This window comes from Coptis chinensis, chromosome 2, assembly GCF_015680905.1.
Source record: "Coptis chinensis isolate HL-2020 chromosome 2, ASM1568090v1, whole genome shotgun sequence".
NCBI lineage: Eukaryota > Viridiplantae > Streptophyta > Magnoliopsida > Ranunculales > Ranunculaceae > Coptis > Coptis chinensis.
The window spans coordinates 52,323,367-52,343,327 of NC_141457.1; the positions used below are offsets into that span (position 1 = coordinate 52,323,367).

A 19,961-nucleotide genomic window follows, 5' to 3' on the forward strand; every position below is an offset into this window, starting at 1 on the left:
CCTCTTCTATATAAAGAGACTAAGGCTTAGCTCTAAAGGAACTTAGAGATATTCATAGAATTAGTTTTTAGAATCAAATACTTAGTTTATATTTCAAGTTACTTAGTTTCTAATTCAATACTTAGTTAGCTTTAGTTTTTTTTAAATTCATAATTAGTTATTCACAATCTTAGTTCTAAATTAGTTTTAATCCAGTTTTAATTCATTTTGAATCATTAGACTATTATTCAAATTAGATTAATAAAGTAATTGCTATTCATTCAATAATGACTTATTCTTATTGTTCTTGTTCTAGAAATGATAGTTTAATGAATCAAGGCTAAAACCTCCATTAGAGGGGTTTGAGGAAGCCTTGATGATGACTTTATTTTGTTAGCATAGATATAGTTGCAATGTTCTATTAATTAGTTCACCATGAGAATGGGTTTGATGCTTCACATGCTAGTTATTAGTTGGTAGAGATTACCATGAATAATTAGGGATTAGAAATACCCAACCTTTACGTGAAAACGTAAAGATTAGGATTGCAACGTATTCTATGCTAGTTTATTAAGTCGAATCAAGGTGGAATCAACTTCCCATAATTCATTATCATATTGTCAATTTAGTATTGAATTGCCGTCATTTCATTTATCACATATCGATTAGTTAATTCACCATCGTAGTTAAATTCAATTCCATTACTCTCACGATTTGGCTAGCTTACACGAACTAGGAAACTTCACATCTAAACGAACTAGGAGTGGAACGAATTCTCTACTCCAAACATATTGCATTAATAACGAGAGTAGATAACTTTGATATTAAGCACGGATTAGTTCTAGGTTCTGGACTCCATCAAGAATCAGAGTTACCTCAAATGGCGAGCTCCGCTTAAGCCAGTCTCCTTGGGTACCAGAGACCAAAAGACCTACTACAAGTTCCATAAGAGTAAGGGTCACAACACTAGAGCCTGCAGGACCCTGAAAAATGAACTACATGATCTGATTGAAAGGGGGTTTTTAAAGCAGTTTGTAGCGCACAAATAGGTTAATAGATTCCTGCAGATTCCTGATTCTGAGATGGTCGCCACCAACTCCAACCTATATAGATTCAGTAGGGACAAAGCTCTGACGGTTGGGGAAATCCAACTACCCGTAGCTACTGGTATGGAAACTCTCTTCATAAACTTTGTTGTGGATAAAGCTAATACACCCTATCACATGATCTTGGGCAGTACCTAGCTAAATAGACTCCGAGCTGTCCCAAGAACCTATCACCAATGTCTGAAGTTCCTGCACAATGGGAAAATTGAGACAATCAGAGGGGATCAGGTGGTTGCTAAGGTATGCTACGCTATGGTAACGAAGCAGTTTCCACTCTTTTTTGAACCAATGGAGGTGGGGCAACCTGCTAAATAGCAATTACAGTTGGATCCCCCTCTCCCGGATCTAGTCCCAAGAGAGAGGAAGGGTCCCGTCTCACTGGAACCGTTAGAGGAAGTGGAAATTATAAGAGGCAGCTCGCCAAAAACCACTTTCATTAGCACCTTGTTGAGTCTTGAAGAGCGTCAGGCTCTAATACAATTCCTCCGTGAACACACAGACATGTTTACTTGGTTATTCAAAGAAATGCCAGGAATTGACCCCCCCACGTGGCATGCCACCGGCTCAATGTCCGCAGTGATACAGTAGTAGTCAAGCAGAAATCAAGAAGGATAGGTGCTGACAGGTCTAAAGCGCTAAAAGCCAAGATTGAAAAACTAAAGGTAGCTAATTTTGTTAGGGAGATCAATTTCCCCACCTGGATCTCTAATATTGTCCCAGTATGTAAGAAGAATGGGTCATGGAGAATATGTATTAACTTCACATGTCCAAAAGACAGTTATCTTCTACCGCGGATTGACAAATTGGTAAATGCGACGGCTGGACATGAACTATTATCTTTCACAGATGAGTTATCTGGCTACAACAAGATCACATTGCATGAGGAAGACCACAAGCATGCAAGTTTCACAACCGAGGATAGCCTGTATTGTTATCAGGTCATGCTATTCGGACTGAAAAATGCTGGTGCCACGTACCAGCGCTTGGTGAACAGAAAGTTTGAAAAATTAATGGGAGACATTGTGGAAGTGTATGTAGACGATCTCCTGATCAAGAGTCTGAAACAGGGAGATCATCTTTCCTACTTGAAGCGTGCATTTGACGTTCTCCGAGAGTATCGCATGAAACTCAACCCTGCGAAATGTGCTTTTGCCGTATCGTTAGGGAAGTTTTTACGATATCTGGTTACGAAGCGAGGAATAGAGGCAAACCCAGATCAGATCCAGGTGCTCATAGAAATGCTTTCACCCAAGAATATGAAAGAGGTTCAAAAGATTACAGGTAGGTTAGCAGCTCTGAACAGGTTCATCTCTAAGAGTTCAGATAAGTGTAACCCTCTATTTCAGTTACTCAGAAAAAATACCTCCTTTGCATGGACGAAAAAATGCCAAAAAACATTCAATCATCTCAAAAGATACCTGGGGGCACCACCAATCCTCTCCAAGCTAATTGAAGGAGAAGTTTTGGGTCTTTATCTCTGTTCATCTGACTACGGTATCAATTTTGTACTAATATGCATGGATGAAAATAAGGTTGAAAAACTTGTATATTTCTTGAGCCGAACGCTCTTACCAGCAGAAACAAAATATCCTAAACTCGAAAGAGTTGCTTTAGCCCTTGTTTTTGTAGTAGAGAAGTTACGACCATACTTCCAGTCCCACACTAACAGGGTAATTATTGAATACCAGTTACGATCAGTTCTTGAAAGGTCGAACATATCAGGGAGGTTAGCTAAGTGGTCCGTGCAACTATCAGAATATGATATTATATATGTTCCATGAATCTCAAAGAAGGGTCAGGCACTAGCAGAATTCTTCGGAGATTTCCCAATGACCTACACTGGGAACGACTCAACAACCCCCAGTTCAGATGAGGGCATCCTGCCTGAACCTCCAAACGCCCGTCCAGACCCATGGGAGTCGAGCTCCGGATGGCGACTGTTTGTGGATGGGTTTTCAAATGACAGAGGTGCAGGAGTGGGAGCTGTATTAGTTACTCCTGACAACATGTGACTAGAGAAATCCATCCGGTTGGGTTGGAACACCTCTGACAACGAGGCAAAATATGAGGCGACACTTGTTGGCCTCACAATGGCTCTCGACCTGGGCATGACATACCTCACAGTGTTTAGTGACTCACAACTGGTTGTGTTCTAAGTTGATGGAGGATATGAGGCCAGAGATGAGCGAATGGCCAAATACCTGCAACTGGTAAAGGGTCTACAAGGCAAGTTTGAGAACATTTGGTTCTATCAACTGCCTCGATCAGAAAATCGACACGCAGATGTTTTGGCATATGTTGCCTCGATGTTGGGCAATAGCAAGTCTCATTCTATCCCGATAGAGCTCCAAGAGAAATCAAGCATCCAAGCACTCACAATTACAATAGTTTGTGTTATTCCAGCCATCACTCCAAATTAGATTGATCCATACAAATCCTACCTCAAAGATGGGACACTCCCTGAGGATAAGAATGTAGCAAGGCGCCTGCTTGCAAATATACAAAGATTCACCCTCATTGAAGATGATTTGTACAAGAAGTCTTTTCTGGGACCTCATCTCAGATGCCTCTCCACAGAACTTGCTGAACAGATTATGCAAGAGGTTCATGAAGGAATTTGTGGCAACCACGTTGGGGGCAGAACACTAGCTCTCAAGATCCTAAAGCAAGGATACTTTTGGCCTTACATGCAAAAGGATGCATAGGTTTTTCCTCGCAAATGTGAAAAGTGAAAAGTGCCCGCAAATATGTGATTTGATGATGGTACGTGGGATTGGGTCTTTTGTATTTCTTGAAATTAATGAAAAAAAAAATGGATAAGATGGTATATGCTTTTGTTATGATGATAGTATGATTGCAAACAGTTAGAAAGTTCTGTTTTCTGTTTTAAAAAGTAGAAAGTGTAGCATGCCATTTTCCACTTGTCATTTGTGATGCTTCATCTGATGAGGGGGTGTGAATGTGTGATGGAAAAGAACAATTATGTCCATTTTGATTTCGTAGAAAAACAACAATATTGATTTGTTGATTAAATTAGGCCGGATATGTACTTTAATTTTAGTATAACTTTTGAAGGTTCTGATTGACAAAATACTTTATATATTTTTTTTGGTAAAGATAATCTTACAAAGGCTTAAATTGTTTTACGTAATTTACATGAATGCTCATATACGTGTTTGTCGTTTGACAGTCGGACTGCATTAACATGCAGGACTGCAGGAGTATTGAATCCATATGGGTGGGTAGAAACAGTTTGCTAGAACAAAAATCTATGTCCATGGAAATTACTCGATCTGTTGTTTGCATTGGAAGTTAGATAATAATTGTGTATGGTTCTTGAAAACCAAAGAGATTAGAATGATACTTTACGGTACGTAGTAATGATGTTGAAGCTGAAATTTTTACGCTGCCTAATAGAATTTGTATATGGGAAGTTGCACAAGTAATATGAGAGTCAGAGTTTGTCTTTAGGCTAAACTACAAATGAACCCTCGTTTGGATGTCATCCTTGAAGGTGATTTTAAAGACTAGCTAGGGATAAGTCATATGCAAAACAATAATTATAGGCAAATCTGCTAATCCAACCTGCTTAAGAATAAGTTAAATTTTTTGAGCTACTCAAATTTGTCGACTTATAATTATGAAATGAAGCTACAATGAATTAATGAATTATTACTCAGTCTGATCTAATAGAACAAATAAAAGAAAATATACAACTCAATTGGAGAACACCGCACGCCATCTTAGCCGCTATTATGCATTTAGGTCCATCAGGAGGTGATTGATCTGCAACATCAAATCCTAGCTGCCCTATGTCCTAGAGTACTTTCACCAATTCAGGAGAAAAAAAATCGATTTCAATTTAATTTCGTTATAACCACTACAGTGAATTTGTTAACTATAGTTGGTTTTGATAATGGATATGAGATATTTAGGGGGAAATTCATGATGGATGGACAAAATTCCAACTAATTTTCCAAAAACCACTCAACTATGGCTAAGTTTAAGGAAGTAAACTAACTAGGACAACAACATTTTGCCTTATAGTTAGAGTCTCTATAGATAGATTTAGTGGTAGTTAATTTGTTACAAAATCAAGGATATAAATAGGCCAAATAATGCTCATTCTCTACCATCATTTGCACTGCATTCTGAGGTTGCTATTTGCTACACAAACGATGGTGGCCTCAATAGATTTTAGAATTGTTTCTGTCTTGTGTTTGGCTTTGCTTTCTTGTCTAGTCGAGGGTACATATTTCAACGTTTTAGACCACGGCGCTAAAGCAGACGGTAAATCGGACTGGGCCAAGGTCAGTTTGAGATGCCAATCTTTTTGTATTCCAACAATTTAATTTTGTTTGTAGGCACTTATATTTCTTAAAGCTTTGGAGCATTCAACTCAAATTAAATTGATTTATTACGACATATTTCACATTAGACAGATATGTTGAATGTGTATTTTTCCTGTCTCATGGTTTTATATCTATTTACGTAGCAACGTGATGCTTATATCCATTCCAGCAAAATATAGACTGATTAACCATATGTAATCTTGTGTGCGTGTAGGCATTCCTAGAGGCATGACAAGTAGCATGCCATAGCCCTAGGAGTGCAAGGCTTGTAATCCCCAAGGGTACATTTGTCGTAAGCGAGGCTATGTTTACAGGCCCATGCACGGGATTTATGACTGTTCAGTTGATTGGAACCATCCAAGCAACAACTGGCACCCAGTACAAAGAACCAGAATGGCTCGGTTTTGAAAAGCTTATCGGATTTCTTCTTACTGGTGGAGGAACTTTCGATGGATAGGGCCAAAAAGTTTGGGAGCACAATTCATCAAAGAAAGCAGTAGTGAGTATTTCAAGGAATTTGATAATCTTTTGAGAGTTAAAATCCATGGTCCAAAAAATGTCAGGATTTATCAACAATATTCACCAAGTATCAGTTGAAAATTCTGAAAAGGTATTGGTATTCCTCAAAAGGCCGGAAACTAATTGTAGTTTGTCTTGTAGAACTTGAAGTTCAGACACATAACAAATGGAACGGTTACACAAATCACTTCATTGAATCCGAAGGGATTCCATATGTGCATTAGTAAATGCCATTTCTTTGAGGCAACACAAATCAAAATCCTTGCCCCAGGAGACAGCCCAAACACTGATGGCATGCATATCAGCAGTTCAAATAATGTGACCATATCCAAAAGTCTAATCAGTACTGGTGATGATTGCATATCTATAATTCAAGGTGATACCGGCATTCATATTACAGATGTTACCTGTGGACCTGGGCACGGTATTAGGTAAGTACATAGTATCATTTGCCATCTTTACATTGTGCCCTTCTAACTCCATAACAGTGCTATGATGTATAAAAAGTATGATTACAAGAAATATATGATATGAGATCTCAAAAATGTCAAATGGGCACCAAAAGCTATAAGTCAGAAATATTTGGAATAGTCGATAAGTGTGTGTCTCGGTATATTAACTAACACTGTGTTTCATTTTTCTGTTCAGTGTGGACAGCCTTGGCAAATACCAAAATGAAGAGGATGTCAGTGACATCTTCGTGACGAATTGCACATTGTCTGAAACTACAAATGGAGTTAGGATCAAAACTTGGCCTGGATCACCTCCATCCGCAGCTTCCAACATCAATTTTGAAGATATTATTATGAAGAATGTTAAAAACCCTATCATCATTGATAAAGAATACTGTGCTGCGGGTTCTTGTGGCAAAGTCAGTAAGGTAGACCATCGTCAAACTTTTACAGCTGAAAAATTGCAATGTCACAAATCCTAATTAATGTTTTGTTACTTGTATCATATCTAGGCCTCTAAAGTGAAGATCAGCAATGTTAAGTTCAAAAACATTAGAGGTACCTCTACATCAAAAGTTGCAGTTAACATGAGGTGCAACCCAGAAGTTCCTTGCAGTAATGTTGAGTTGTTTGACATCGATTTGAAGTATGTTGATGCCGTGTTACCTGGTTTGTCTGCTTTGTCAAAATGCTCTAATGTTAAAGTAGGCTGTGGTGGCATACTAAACCCACCACCCTGCCTTAGCTCAACTAGGATCTCATAGATGAGTTTGTATTTGGTTATTTGCTAGCTTGCTAACCACCAGTCAGTTTGCTTCAAAAAGAATTATTGGTACCACAAATTACCATCTGCTTCAACAGGAGTTGTGTTGGATGCTTCTCTGTACTGTATGCTAGCCTTACAAAATGTATACTATTCATTGTATGGTTATTATACGAAAGATGAGAAACAATACTTTTTTGAACTTGCTCTTTTGGTCGTATTTATTTGTTCTACACCACTGAATGTTGCATTTTGCATTATTCTCATTTCTATAGGTTACCACTTATCCCAAAGAAATCCAATTTTTGTGTTTTTATGATACTTTTTGTTGTTCTTAATGGTGCATGTGTGTGTGCGTCAGTGTGCGTCAAAATCAGTAGGACAGCTTTTAGGATTTAATTTTACAAAGAGACCCAAGTATCGATCTTTGTGTATCTAAAGAAATGGTTTTTGTTTAAGGTCCTTGTTAAATCAAAGTTTGCACTTCACCAATAAATTTATTATGCTCAAACTTGAAAGTAAACATTGCTAGTACGCTCCCAAATCTTTCGATTAAAACTAGTTAAGCAACCAGCAAGGTAATTATGATAAACCAATGTCATAGCTTTACATACAAGTATTAGGGGTGTTTGGACTTTGGATCCTATTTATTTACTGCCATTAAATATTTATTAGTAAAAAAATGTTTTTCGAAAAAATAAACATGTTTGGTCTCTATTTTTCTAAAAAGTATTTTTCATCCAAAAAATATTTGTTGGTCCAAAAATTTTTTTTTTTAAAGAAGTAAGTTAGGGTTAGGCAGACCCCCACATGTATTAAATCAAAATCGTTCATACAGTTTTCCCACTGCATCATCCTCTACTAGTCTATGGAGCTCTCGCTCTCTACTTAGAGGATTACTATGATGCATGCAACTAGTACAATTAGAGATGCTTAAACCTGCTAGCAAGTCAGCAGGTTTGTTGCACTCTCTGTATACATGAGAAAATGAACAAAAAACAAATTTGGTAGCCAACTCTTAGATATGGGTAACAATGCCCAGACAATACCAAGGAATTTCAACTACTCTCTTAATGATTTGAGTCGCCCAGAGAGAGTCTGATTAAATTTCCACTTCCTGAACCCCTAAGGCACCAGATCTGATCATACCTATTTTGATAGCCTTAAGTTCTTGAAAAATCACCGATTGCATCCCCCCAGAACCTGAGAAAGCTTCAATCATTGAGCCATTTTAATCTCTAATCAATCCCCCATGCCCTATTCCTAGTGGTGTTAAAGCCCTATCTACATTCAATTTTTTCCTTGGGGTTTGCCGGAGTATGCCATTGGCACCACTTTCTTTCTAAAGGCTTAAACTGAATTTGAATGCCTATTCTCTGACAGAGTACTCGACTCACAGTTGTATCTTGCAGTTCATTGACTTGAAGTTGGAGATAAGCCCTCATCTCCCTCATTATTCTCCCCATGACTACTGTCGCAGGCTTTGAGCTGCTCTTGAACCTTCTGACATTCGTTTCTTTCCATATCGCATCTATTGCAGCACATATAAAAGCTTTCCTTTTGCTTTCCTTTTGCAGAGTTTCAACAGTGAAGACCACTCCCTATTTGACGATCTTGTGTCAGACATAAAACCCAAAACTGCTTTGATTCCATCAATGATTTCTCTCAAATATCCACATTAAAAAAAAAGATCATTGGAGTTTTCCCGACTTTGTTCACACAGACAACAAGATGAGTGAGTCAGAATCTTCTTTTGCACTAGTCGATCCTGCGTGGGTAGACTGTTCAAGAACATCTGCCAACAAGTAAAAGAGTGTCTTGGGATCACTAACTTACCCCAGACCAATCTCTGTCATCGAACTTTCGGTCTTGCTGGAGACAAAACTTTGTATGCGCTGCTGGCTGAGAAGCGACCTCTAGGATGCGGCACCCATATGACTCTATCCTCTAACAAATGGGAATTGATAGGAGTGCTCAGTATGACTTCCCTGAGTTATTGCACTGTATATTGCCTACTATGCTATTCCAGCTTCCATCCCCAAACAAAAGACCTACCTTTGCATCCAAAGGTAGTTGCATCTCTACTACTTCTTGAGCATTTTGTATCAGTGGGTTGGATGGACACCAAATGTCATGCCATGGAAGTGTGGACTCTCCATTTGCAATGATATAGAGTACAAACTGCTTTACTTCTTTCCTACTCTTGAGAATACTCCTCCATGCCCAAGCACAATCACTTGGAACCTCCATTGTCCAAAATAACTTGTTTTGGATAAGATTTCGTCAAACCTAATCAACCCACACACTTTCTTCCCTGGCAGCTATCCTGTACACTAGACCACAGTATGCCCCTTCGTTCCACACCCCCATATTCATGATGCCCAATCCACCTTCTTCCTTTGTCTTGTATAAGATGGAGAAACTAGCTTGATGATGGCACCTTTTGAGTTCAACTCCACTCCATAAGAATCTAGCACAAACTTTTTCTATCTGCTCAATCACTGTCTTTGGTATAATGAAAGTTCTATACTAATATATGGGCATAGTAGTGAGAACAGATAAAATAAGTTAAAGTCTTCCTGCATGTGACAACATCCTAGCTTTCCAATCTTTGAGCTTGGCTGTTACCCTTTCTACCAATGGTTGACACTCTTTGATCCCAAGTCTGCCTGCAAAGAGTGGTAATCCCAAATACTTGACCAGAGGTCTAACCAATTAAACTTCCAAGATTGTTTCCAGCGCTTGAGCCTCATAAACACTGATATAGCCTGTCATCAGAGTAGTCTTGTGTTTATTAATCTGTCTGCCTAAACAACTCTATACATTCTTTGAGGCTTCTGATAGACTCCTCTTCCCTTCTACAAAAGAACAAGACATCGTCTGCAAACGCAAGATGGGACAGATTGGTTTTTTTATATTTGGAGTGATACTTGATCTGGTTTGCTTCTATCTTTTCTTTCATAATACTTTTAAGTATTTCCATGACAAGCACAAATAGGTTCGGAGATATGGGATCCCCCTGCCTTAAACCTCTTTTACCCTGGAAAAGGCCCTCTGGAGCCCCATTTACTATGACTGAGAAAGAAAGAGAGCTTATACACAGTTTTATCCACTTCATGAGTATCTTCGGAAAACCAAATCTCTCCATCATGAACTCTATAGTCTCCCAACTGACCATATCATATGCCTTCTGGATGTCAAGCTTCACTGAACACCTAGGAGTTCCATGCTTTCGTTCATACCCTCTCAATAAATCATGTGATAAAAGTATATTGTCTTGAATGTATCTATCTGGTATGAATGCAGATTGATTTAGATGTACTAAATCATTGATGCATGTCTTAAGCCTGTTGGTAATGACATTGTAACACACTTATAAATGGTGCTGCACATCACTATAAGTCTAAAATCTTCCACCTTAGTAAGGTTATCAACTTTTGGAATGAGGCAAAGAAAGGTTGAATTTACTGCCCTTGGAAGCTTGTAATTGCTGAAAAAATTCATTACTGCTCTAGTGAAATCTTTCCCCACTGTTTCCTATCATACTTTGAATAAAAAAGGATTGAATCCATCAGGCCCAGGAACTTTATTATCATCCATGTCAAAGAGCGCTACTTTGACCTCTTCAACGGTGATCTCTGCCTCCAGATTTCATGCCATAGGTTCCGAGATGCCATTCCTTACCTTCAAGTTTAGAAAGAACTCTGCATCACTCACTGGCATTGCATTTGTACCCAGAAGTTGGGTATAATACTCTACTATTGTCTTCGCTACTTCATTCTGCCCTTTGACAGTGAGACCATGTTCATTTGCCAGAGCCCATATACTTATTCTTGATACCTTTTCTTTTATACAACTGAAAAAGTATTTCGTACACTTATCCCCATCCTTCGTCCACATACCTTCGCTTTTCTGTTCCATGTCCGTTGCTTCGGCTCTCGCTAAAGTGTTGTATCTTTCCATACAAAGCTTTTCTCTTTCCCCCAATACTGTATTCCATGGGCTACTCTGAAGTAAAATATGCGCATCATGTAATTCTTGCTTAGTAGCTTCTACTATTTCACGAAGGTGGGAAAAATTTGCTCTAGCCAATGGTTTTACCTTCTGCTTTAGCATCTTTAGTTTCTCAACTAATACATACATGGGATTGTTATAAATGGGCATTTTCCACACTTCTTCCAAAATGCATTTAAACTCTCCCTGTAAGGCCCAGAAGTTGCAGAACCTTAACGGAAGGGCTTTCCTCATATAATCGCTCCAACTCAAGAGCATTGGAGAATGGTCAGATATGCCATATGGTAGGAACTCAACAAAGGTATATGGATAAGCAGTGTACCATGCTTTGTTCACTAAACATCTATCAATCCTTGAGATAATGCTTCCTATTTCTATGGATTTATTCCACCAAGTAAAGAAGAAGCCAATGGAATTTATATCAGACAACACTGTATTCTGCAAGCACAAACTAAAATCATATGATTCTCTAGGATGCATAGGGTCTCCTCCTACTCTCTCATTTGATGCTAAAACATTGTTGAAATCCCCTGCCACACACCATGGGCCCTGGACCCCTTTACTTATTCTGATAAGATCATTCCACAAAACCAATCTCTTTAAAACTATTACTTGCATACACCACTGTCAAACAAAAGACTTCATTACTCGGCATAAACTTCACCTTGCAGTGAATATATTGATCTGACTCCTTCAATTTTTGAACATACACCACTCACAGCTCCCAACATACCCATATTCGGCCAGTAGGACTATGAACATAGTTATCAACGTTATTCCATTGAGGACAACATATATTTCTAATAGAATAACTCTTCTACTCTTTAACCTTTGTTTCCAATAGGCCAAAAATACTAATCTTCTTAGCTACTCGAACCTTATTAATCTCTGCAGCTTTGTGAACGTCATTAGTATCTCTCACATTCCACACACTTATTGGAGCTATCATTGATTAATATTTTTTGTTTTTAGATCCCTTGGGCCTACCCCTACTCCGCTTACCATGCTTGTTCTTATTACTACAGCCTGAGTTCTATTTCTGTCTCTGTTTGTTATTGCTTAGCAGTTCCTTTTCTCCTCTTGTTTTGATTCTTGAGTGGTAAAAGTCTCCTTTTGTTGCATAGGGGTGTCCATAATAGCCATTACCCCTTCTGTTCTGTCGCTGAAATATGGAGTCTCCTCCACAGACACAGCATCATCAGATAAGTCCCCTTCCCTGATTTCTTCTGGTAGGCTACCAAACCCAAACTACGTCTCCTCAAACTTTGACATCAAACCTGGTTCTGCTGACAAAGTTACATGATCAACAACTTCTACATAAGGCACTAGCGATAAAGCAGATACTATAATATTTTCAACCACTTCAAATTGGTTCCCTTTAGGCTCAAGTGGTTGATTAGCCTATTCTTGAACCACTAGAGTATCATCCCTTTCTACCTCATCAACCCTAGAACAACTATTTAGTATATCCATATTCTCCTCCTGCTACACTAGACTCGTTCTAATTGGGCTTTCTGTTTCAGCTCTCATTTAAGTATTCTCACCTTCAATATTCTCTACTGCCTCTTCTCTGGTATCGCTAGTTCCAGCTTTTGTTTCTGTTTCTCTGTCTACTAACAATTCCCTTCTCCTTGGAACCCAGACATTGCTCTGACCAGTAACAGTGGTTGTATTTGTCTATGTATTCCTTGGAACTCAATAGCATTTGTCTGACCAAAAAACATGTTTTAGGATAAATAGCAGAAACATGTTTTTCAAATTAAAAAATTGTTTTTTTTTGGGTTTTTCACTTTGGGCGCCTCAAGGCAAATGAACTACTCGATGTTTTAGTACTAAATGCCACAATATGTCAAAAAATATCACGTGAAATATGTTGGTTTGATAAAATAGCTTTTAAGAAAAATCACACTCACATGTTTATTCAAAAACTATTTTTAGAATAAATAATTTTTTTCAGAAAAATACTTTTTATGAAAAAATGAGATCCAATTATCCAAACACCTACTTATCAATATCAATATAACAAGGGAGAGATGTTTTATGACCCACGGCTGGGATTCCATCCTATGGTAGGCTGAGTAGGGGTTAAGATGCTCTCGAACACAATGTGAGCAAGATTAGGAAATTAATTAGAGAAATATTAATTGAAGTTGGAAAGCCTTTCAAAGAAAAGAAACCTAAAGGTTTTTCAAAACCTCCTTCGTTCTGTCTTCCTCCACCTCTTGTCTCTGGGTGCTCTCAATTCTCAACTCTTCATTTTCGTTCATCGAACCAGGTACCTTCTCCATCTCTCTTCACTGTCATCAATGGAAATCAAATATACAGATTATTAGGCAGGTATCTCCTTTCCCATTTAAAAAAAAAAATGTTATATTGGTAAAAGAGCAAACATAAATTTTCAAATTAAGTGTTAAAGTGGGACATTCATAGCAACATAAATTCAATGGTAATCATGTAATTTTTTATCTGATTTTGTTGCTGAAGAGTAGCCCCATCATCCGTTTTCAGTTCCTATGTCAGTGCCTTATTTTTTATAATGTTTGCCTTCGCTTGAAAATAGGCTAAGTTTTTGTCCCCTTTTTAAACATTTGTCCTCAGATCTTTCTTAGTAATTTCCTTTTCGTGTAAATATTTTAGGTTTCTGCTTCATTGATTTGGGTTTCTGCAAGTGAATTGGGAGGTGTGGTTTCTACAATGGAATAAATTGTCAGATCTTCATTGCCACAAACATTGTTGTTTACAGAGATTACTGTAAGTAGTGACCACAATTATATTGATATGAATTGGTCCAGAGTTTTGACTGAACAATTAATTTATTGTACTCGTACTTTCTTAATACGACTTTTTCTTTTCATGTTTTTTCATTCTCAACAAAGTTTTAGGTTCTCATATAATTGTGATTTTGACTGTATCAATAGCCAATTTGTGTTCTTGCTGTGATGCTCTTCGCTCTACTATCTATAACTTCATTTTGTGATTAAGAGTATTTGAGTGGCTGATTTAGGATTGTGATTGTCCAAGTAATAGAGGGATGTATTTGGAATCACATCAAACTCTCATAAAGGCATTATGTTTTGGAGTACCATTTTAGAACTTGCAACATATTAACGGAAGTAACCTATAATACAATAACTAATGGGCCATTTGATTATTTACTTTAATTTTTAGGATTGTCTTTAAGATTTTACATTTCCTCATGCAAATTTTACATTTGGCGCTCAACGAAATCCTTCTATTTTATACTTTTATTTCAGTGGGTCAATTATTAGACTAGATTGAATGTCATCTTTTCATTCTGCCAGGGTGCCCAACTCCCCTAAAATGGTAATTATTTCTCTTTTGACACTTGAAGCATTTCCAGTTGTATCTTTTTTTGTATTCAATTCATGGCTATTTTTTAAGCCGTTCTACGATGTGTACACTAATAATTAAGTGTTCTTTCTATGTAGAAGCTTAAGTAGATGGAATCACTTTTTTGAAGTTGCCATTACATTATGTTTAGCGGGTAGATCATTAATAGTGAACTACACTGTCATGCAAAGTTATTAAAGTAATATATACTTTAGGGTATGTAATTGTTAAGACTAAAGAGTATCTTTCTAATTCAGTTTGGTACTTGACTATTTGTGTCGTAGTTTATGTGGATTATTGTTCAAATCATGTTATATCTTCCAAAAAATTCAAATGATTAGTTTCTTTTCACATAAATTGACTTTGTACAAACGCATGGAACTTATCCGCAGTTTTGCCCAATACTTCATCCAATGATATCTTTGTAGTATCTTCTATGCATTCAATTAAAATAATAGGGGGTCAACATGTTGGCCACCCTATACAACATCTTTTGTTTTTGTTTCAAGTTTTAATATATTCTCACTTACCAATAAAAAAAAAAAAAGTAAAATAATAGTTACTTTTTTGAAGGAATGATTTTTTTTGGTAGTAATTCAGGTTGCTTTCGTTCAATATTTACCTAATTCATCTGCTTTGCTGATTCTTTTGCATGCCACTCTTTTAGATCAGTGCTTTTTTCAATTCAGTAATTTAGATATGGCATTTTCTTTTCTTTTTAAAGTAGTTTTTATGGTTTTTTCTTAGTTTTCTTTTCTAACGTCATTTTTTCTTATGGAATAGGAATATTGGTTGTTAACTAACAGATAGCAGAGCTGTTCTGCTCAATTATTGTTAAAGACTAAAACACTTAAAAGTTGTAAGTACCACCTCAATAGAACTCTCTGCATTTTAATTTCAACTTTCTGGCTTGAAAATGTATGTTAATATGTACTTAATAAAACTGTGTTTCTTTCATGCTTCTAAGTGTGCAGGGATTGCTTCATTGGTTGTGCTTCTATTGCATTTTGAGTTCTACCACAGGCTACGAAATATTTTCTTGGACAATCTAAATAAATGAACAATGTTGGTTTAGATTGTCCATATCAAATAATTTTTAGGTCAATAACCCCTTCATGTTCTTGGTAGTCTTGATTTTGTGTGATTTTTTTCATTTTTTAATTAGTTCTTTTCAACTTCATATTGTCAACCTCATATAGTTTTTCCTCAAGAACCTCATTGTATTATCAACATTATCCTAACTCTAAGATTCTCAATGCTAACCGTTGCATGTGTGCATATTGATTATTTTCATTTGTTCTTTCAACTTTTATCGTTACTAATGATTTGTTCTATTAATCTATGTTAGGGAGTTTGGGTGATAAAGAAGAATGCTCGAGTTGTATCAGACCATATGAGGTTATTCAGATCAAATACAAGTTTGAAGCTCCTCCATGCATGGTAGTGTTTGCACCAGGAACTTGAGATCGAACTAGCTTGAAGCTCCTCCATGCTATCCTCTAGGACTACATTTCTTGCGTGTCATGCTATCTGTGCTGATCTACCATTTCTCTTCTTTCATTTTTATGTAATATTAATCTACTGTAAGTGAAACGGTCTACATAGTTTTCTTCATATGTTATCATGCACAAACTAATAGACTATATGTGTTTTAATTTGTTAGCTGTCTTGCTTCTTTTCTAGAACTATTGTTCCTTTGAGTTGGATTTTGTCTACGTAGGTCTATAACAAGATCCAAAATATTAGAATGACAAAAGTTTATGCCATAATATTTTGGGGAATGCACGTTTTGTGTTTATGGGTGCTTCAAAATAGTGCTAGTTATGTGCCAAGACATAATTTATTTGGTGCAGATTTTCATTCCTAAAGTAATTCAAATCAAGAAAACCCAAGAACTTCTGTGCCGAAGGCACATCTATTACCTAGTGTTTAATAGGAAGCAGGCATAGGTGCATATTCGTTTATGCTTAGAGGGCTCTGTCTACATCTTTGAAAAATTAGTCCCTACATGGGTTCAACAGTTTTAAAAGAGTGGCGACGTCTTACATATGCTCTATTCTTTTTACAAGAAGTTATACACCTTCAATTTGCTTTCTCCAATTTCAAAGAAGAGATTGCAAAGTCAAGTTTCCTATGTGCTCTCTGTTTGGTCAAACAAGTCTTTAATTAAAAAAAAAAATTAAAGTTTGGGTTTCTCTGTTAGTCTGGTATTAGTGATGTGATCAGCTCCCAAATGTGCATTTTATTACCCTTACATTACTGCATTATAGACCTTTTTACGCATAATGAAAAGACAACTCATAGATTTTATTGCCTTTTTCATGAAAAGTCAAGTCCTTAACTCAGAAGACCAAAGATAGATGTCCTTGATACAAAATAAGGCTTTCTTTAAAACCTAGTTTGGTCAAGAAGAAAAAGCAAAAAGCAAAAAGCAAAAACATGAAGCAAACTTGGTAAGGTGTCTTGATTGTAGAGGGAGAGGGCAAATCAGTCTTTTGTAAAAGTAGGGGTATAAGAACTCAAAAGTAGGATGAGAGAATGCACCTAGACTTATTCTAGTGTCATGTAGGAGTAGTGTAGGATTTTATTTTTCAAGTCATTTACATTCAAGTTGTTTACTTTTTGTTCTTCTATTCAATTAAGTTATTTCTTTCTTTGTTCTTCATTTCAATCAAGTTATTTCTTTGTTTGTTCTTCTTTTCAATCAAGTTATTTTATTCTTTCAAGTTGTGTTTCAATCTTTCAATCAACAAAGCCTTTTCTAATGTTCTTCAATACAACTAGAGTTAGCAAAACTAGTCCTAAATCTAAGAAACCTACCTTCTTTCCTTCTAAACTCCCATTCTTTAAGCTCCAAACAATTTATGGTGAACGTCACTCAAAAACTTTGAAATACTCAACACTAGATCTACTTCTAATGGCGCTGCCGTCATGGATTGGAGGAGCATGAACTTTGGTTGAGCATCTAAGGAGGGAAACATCACTCTCACCATTTCATTTCTTGTTTTTTTAATTTTAGTTGATATTTTTCGTTATTTTTCAATATTGATCTGTTTTATTCCAAATCCAGGTTTAACATTCAACCACTGGATAGGAGTTGAATTAAGTTACTGCTGGAAGATGAACGACATTGGCCGAAACAGACCGGGTGACCACCCACACGTTTGCCCTAGTGGTGGCGCACGACAGCCCAACCACCTCAACACAGTGGTGTCTAATTTTTTCACAGTTCAAAGACTTTTGAATCATAGTTGTAACTAAGAACCTGGATTTTGTAATAGAGTAGTATAAATCAGTGGACTTTGTTGTAATAGATAGAGATAAAAAAAAAAAAAAAAAAAAAAAAGAAGAAGAGAAAAACGAAAAAGTAAAATAAAAAAAAGAGTTTTGGTTGATTATGTGGATGAAAATGAGTTGAAACTTGGTTGAAGTTTTGAAATTTACCAAGAGTTAGAGTTTTCATTGCCTTGGGAAGTTCAAGTGTGCGAGGTGAGTTGCGAATCATATGCTCACGCACTTTGAATAAACTTGGTAATCAACACTCTAATTACGATTGACTCTAGTTAATCTAGGTAATCTAGTTAAAATTGTTAATCTACTAGTGTTAGTATTAGTCTTAGTGTTAATTTACTTTTATGTTTTAGGCCCTTGAAGGCAAAGTTGTTTAATTATTAAAAACCCGGATTGTGGGCTTTTTAAGTGGACCTTTCTTGTAGCCTAAAACAGGGAACACTCGAATGGTTGGGCTTGATTCTCAGATCACGTGCCAACCAACGTCGCCTTCTCCTCAAACAGCATGTAAGCACGACTTGAGAGGTAAATTCTAAACCTTCTCGAAGCCCATGTAAGAGGATACTTTGTGTGTTCAAGCATACTTTCATGATTGTTTGAATTTTAATTTCCGCACAAGAATTTACATTCACGCATAAGGCTGAACCCGAGCCACATAACAACCATTGGTACAACTGATAAATGGTAATTTGTTTTTTGATTTACTTAAGTCCGTAGTCCACAGTCTGAAGTCCACAGTCCAAAGTCCAAAGTTTGTTAGTCGACCGTTTAGTCAAGTTACCTTACTCACGTGGGTTTGGTAGGATAGGTTGAGTAAGGGATCGTCCATACCTTAGGGCTCGGCAAGGTTTACAACTGGATTTACAAATTTTGGTGAGTAGGTTAGTTTTTAGGTTATTTAGTTGGTTTAAGTAAATTAGAGGTAACGTAAGTAATGTAAATTAATAACGGTGATTTCGACGTAAATAAACAAAGATAGAGAAATAGGGAAAGGGTTAATCGTACTCATGCAAGAATTAGTTTCAATAGTTTATACTACCACATCACTACAGATCTAATCCGTCTCGAGTTCATAGACAAACCCGAGACGACGTCGAGTATCGATCCCTAGCAAAATGCACGCATCTCTGAGCGCATCTCACTAGCATAAGGAGTTGAACTAATATTTCATCTCTGGAATATTATTTCAGCTCCTGGTTCGATTTTACATCAGCTGGACAAATCAAAGAGCTGTTTGACACTATAGAGTCATGTGCGAGACATTTTGGGTCTCTCGCGAGACTGTTCTGGAGCATCAACACTCCAAACTTGGACAGTCTCAATCATTGTGGGACCGGATGTATAATCTACACCTAATTCCTAACTAGTGATTCTAGAACATTAGAGTGTCAATCCGGATTCTCACACGAGCATCATAACCCTCATGGTCATTGGAATGATTAATTGAACTTGCTGTATACAATAAATAAATAAATGCAGAACATAAATTAACTTGAAAAGAAATGACTTTTATAAAGAAAGAAGACTTACAGTACTGAAGCTACTAGAAGGGAAAGCTACTGGAAAGGAAACTATGTACTGGAATGAAAGCTAAAGACTATAGTCTAAAACTATGCAGGCTAAAACTAAACTAAAAAATGGGAGAGAAAAAGTTGTAGACCGCTTCTCATATAAATAGTCTCCAGACCCTTCACAAGAAGCCCCCTCATTAAAATGTTTTGTTTTCATTCCATTTGATACCTCCAAAACTTTGTAATTCAAAGTTTTGTCTTGATATGTTTTAGGTTTTCTCCTTTAGCCAATTCAATTCAAACATTGAATTGATACGTCTTTTACTTTTCCAAGGTGGCACAAATTTTTGACCATCACTTGCCACCTGCCTATGATGACTCGTCATGCCTTTTGGGCCTGCAGAGTGGGTCCACGTGGTATGTCCAGTGGCGGCACGGATTTTGGCATTTTTACAACTTTCTGTCTTTGCGTAGAGGTTGTCACCCTAGTTGCTCTGGCAATTCACTAGCCGAAGTCGGCGTCCAGGTTTTGGAAGATGTGAGCTACGGAAGTTTGCTGCTTCTTTACATGTGGACCCGTTCTGCACTGGTTTTGTCCCTTTGGAATCTTCAGCTCTAGTCAG

At 37.0% G+C, this 19,961-nt stretch overlaps 1 protein-coding gene across 1 annotated transcript in view; it reads left to right on the forward strand.

Annotated features, from left to right (window-relative positions):
- Positions 1–7,358, forward strand: part of LOC147516513 (polygalacturonase-like) — a 45,526-nt gene extending 38,168 nt beyond the window's left edge. The window contains exons 3-5 of the mRNA XM_086594582.1: positions 6,098–6,387; positions 6,605–6,836; positions 6,921–7,358. Coding sequence (XP_086450708.1) covers positions 6,098–6,387; positions 6,605–6,836; positions 6,921–7,172 — 774 coding nt within the window. The 3' untranslated portion in view covers positions 7,173–7,358. The remainder of the gene's footprint in view (positions 1–6,097; positions 6,388–6,604; positions 6,837–6,920) is intronic.
- The last annotated feature ends 12,603 nt before the right edge of the window (positions 7,359–19,961 follow it).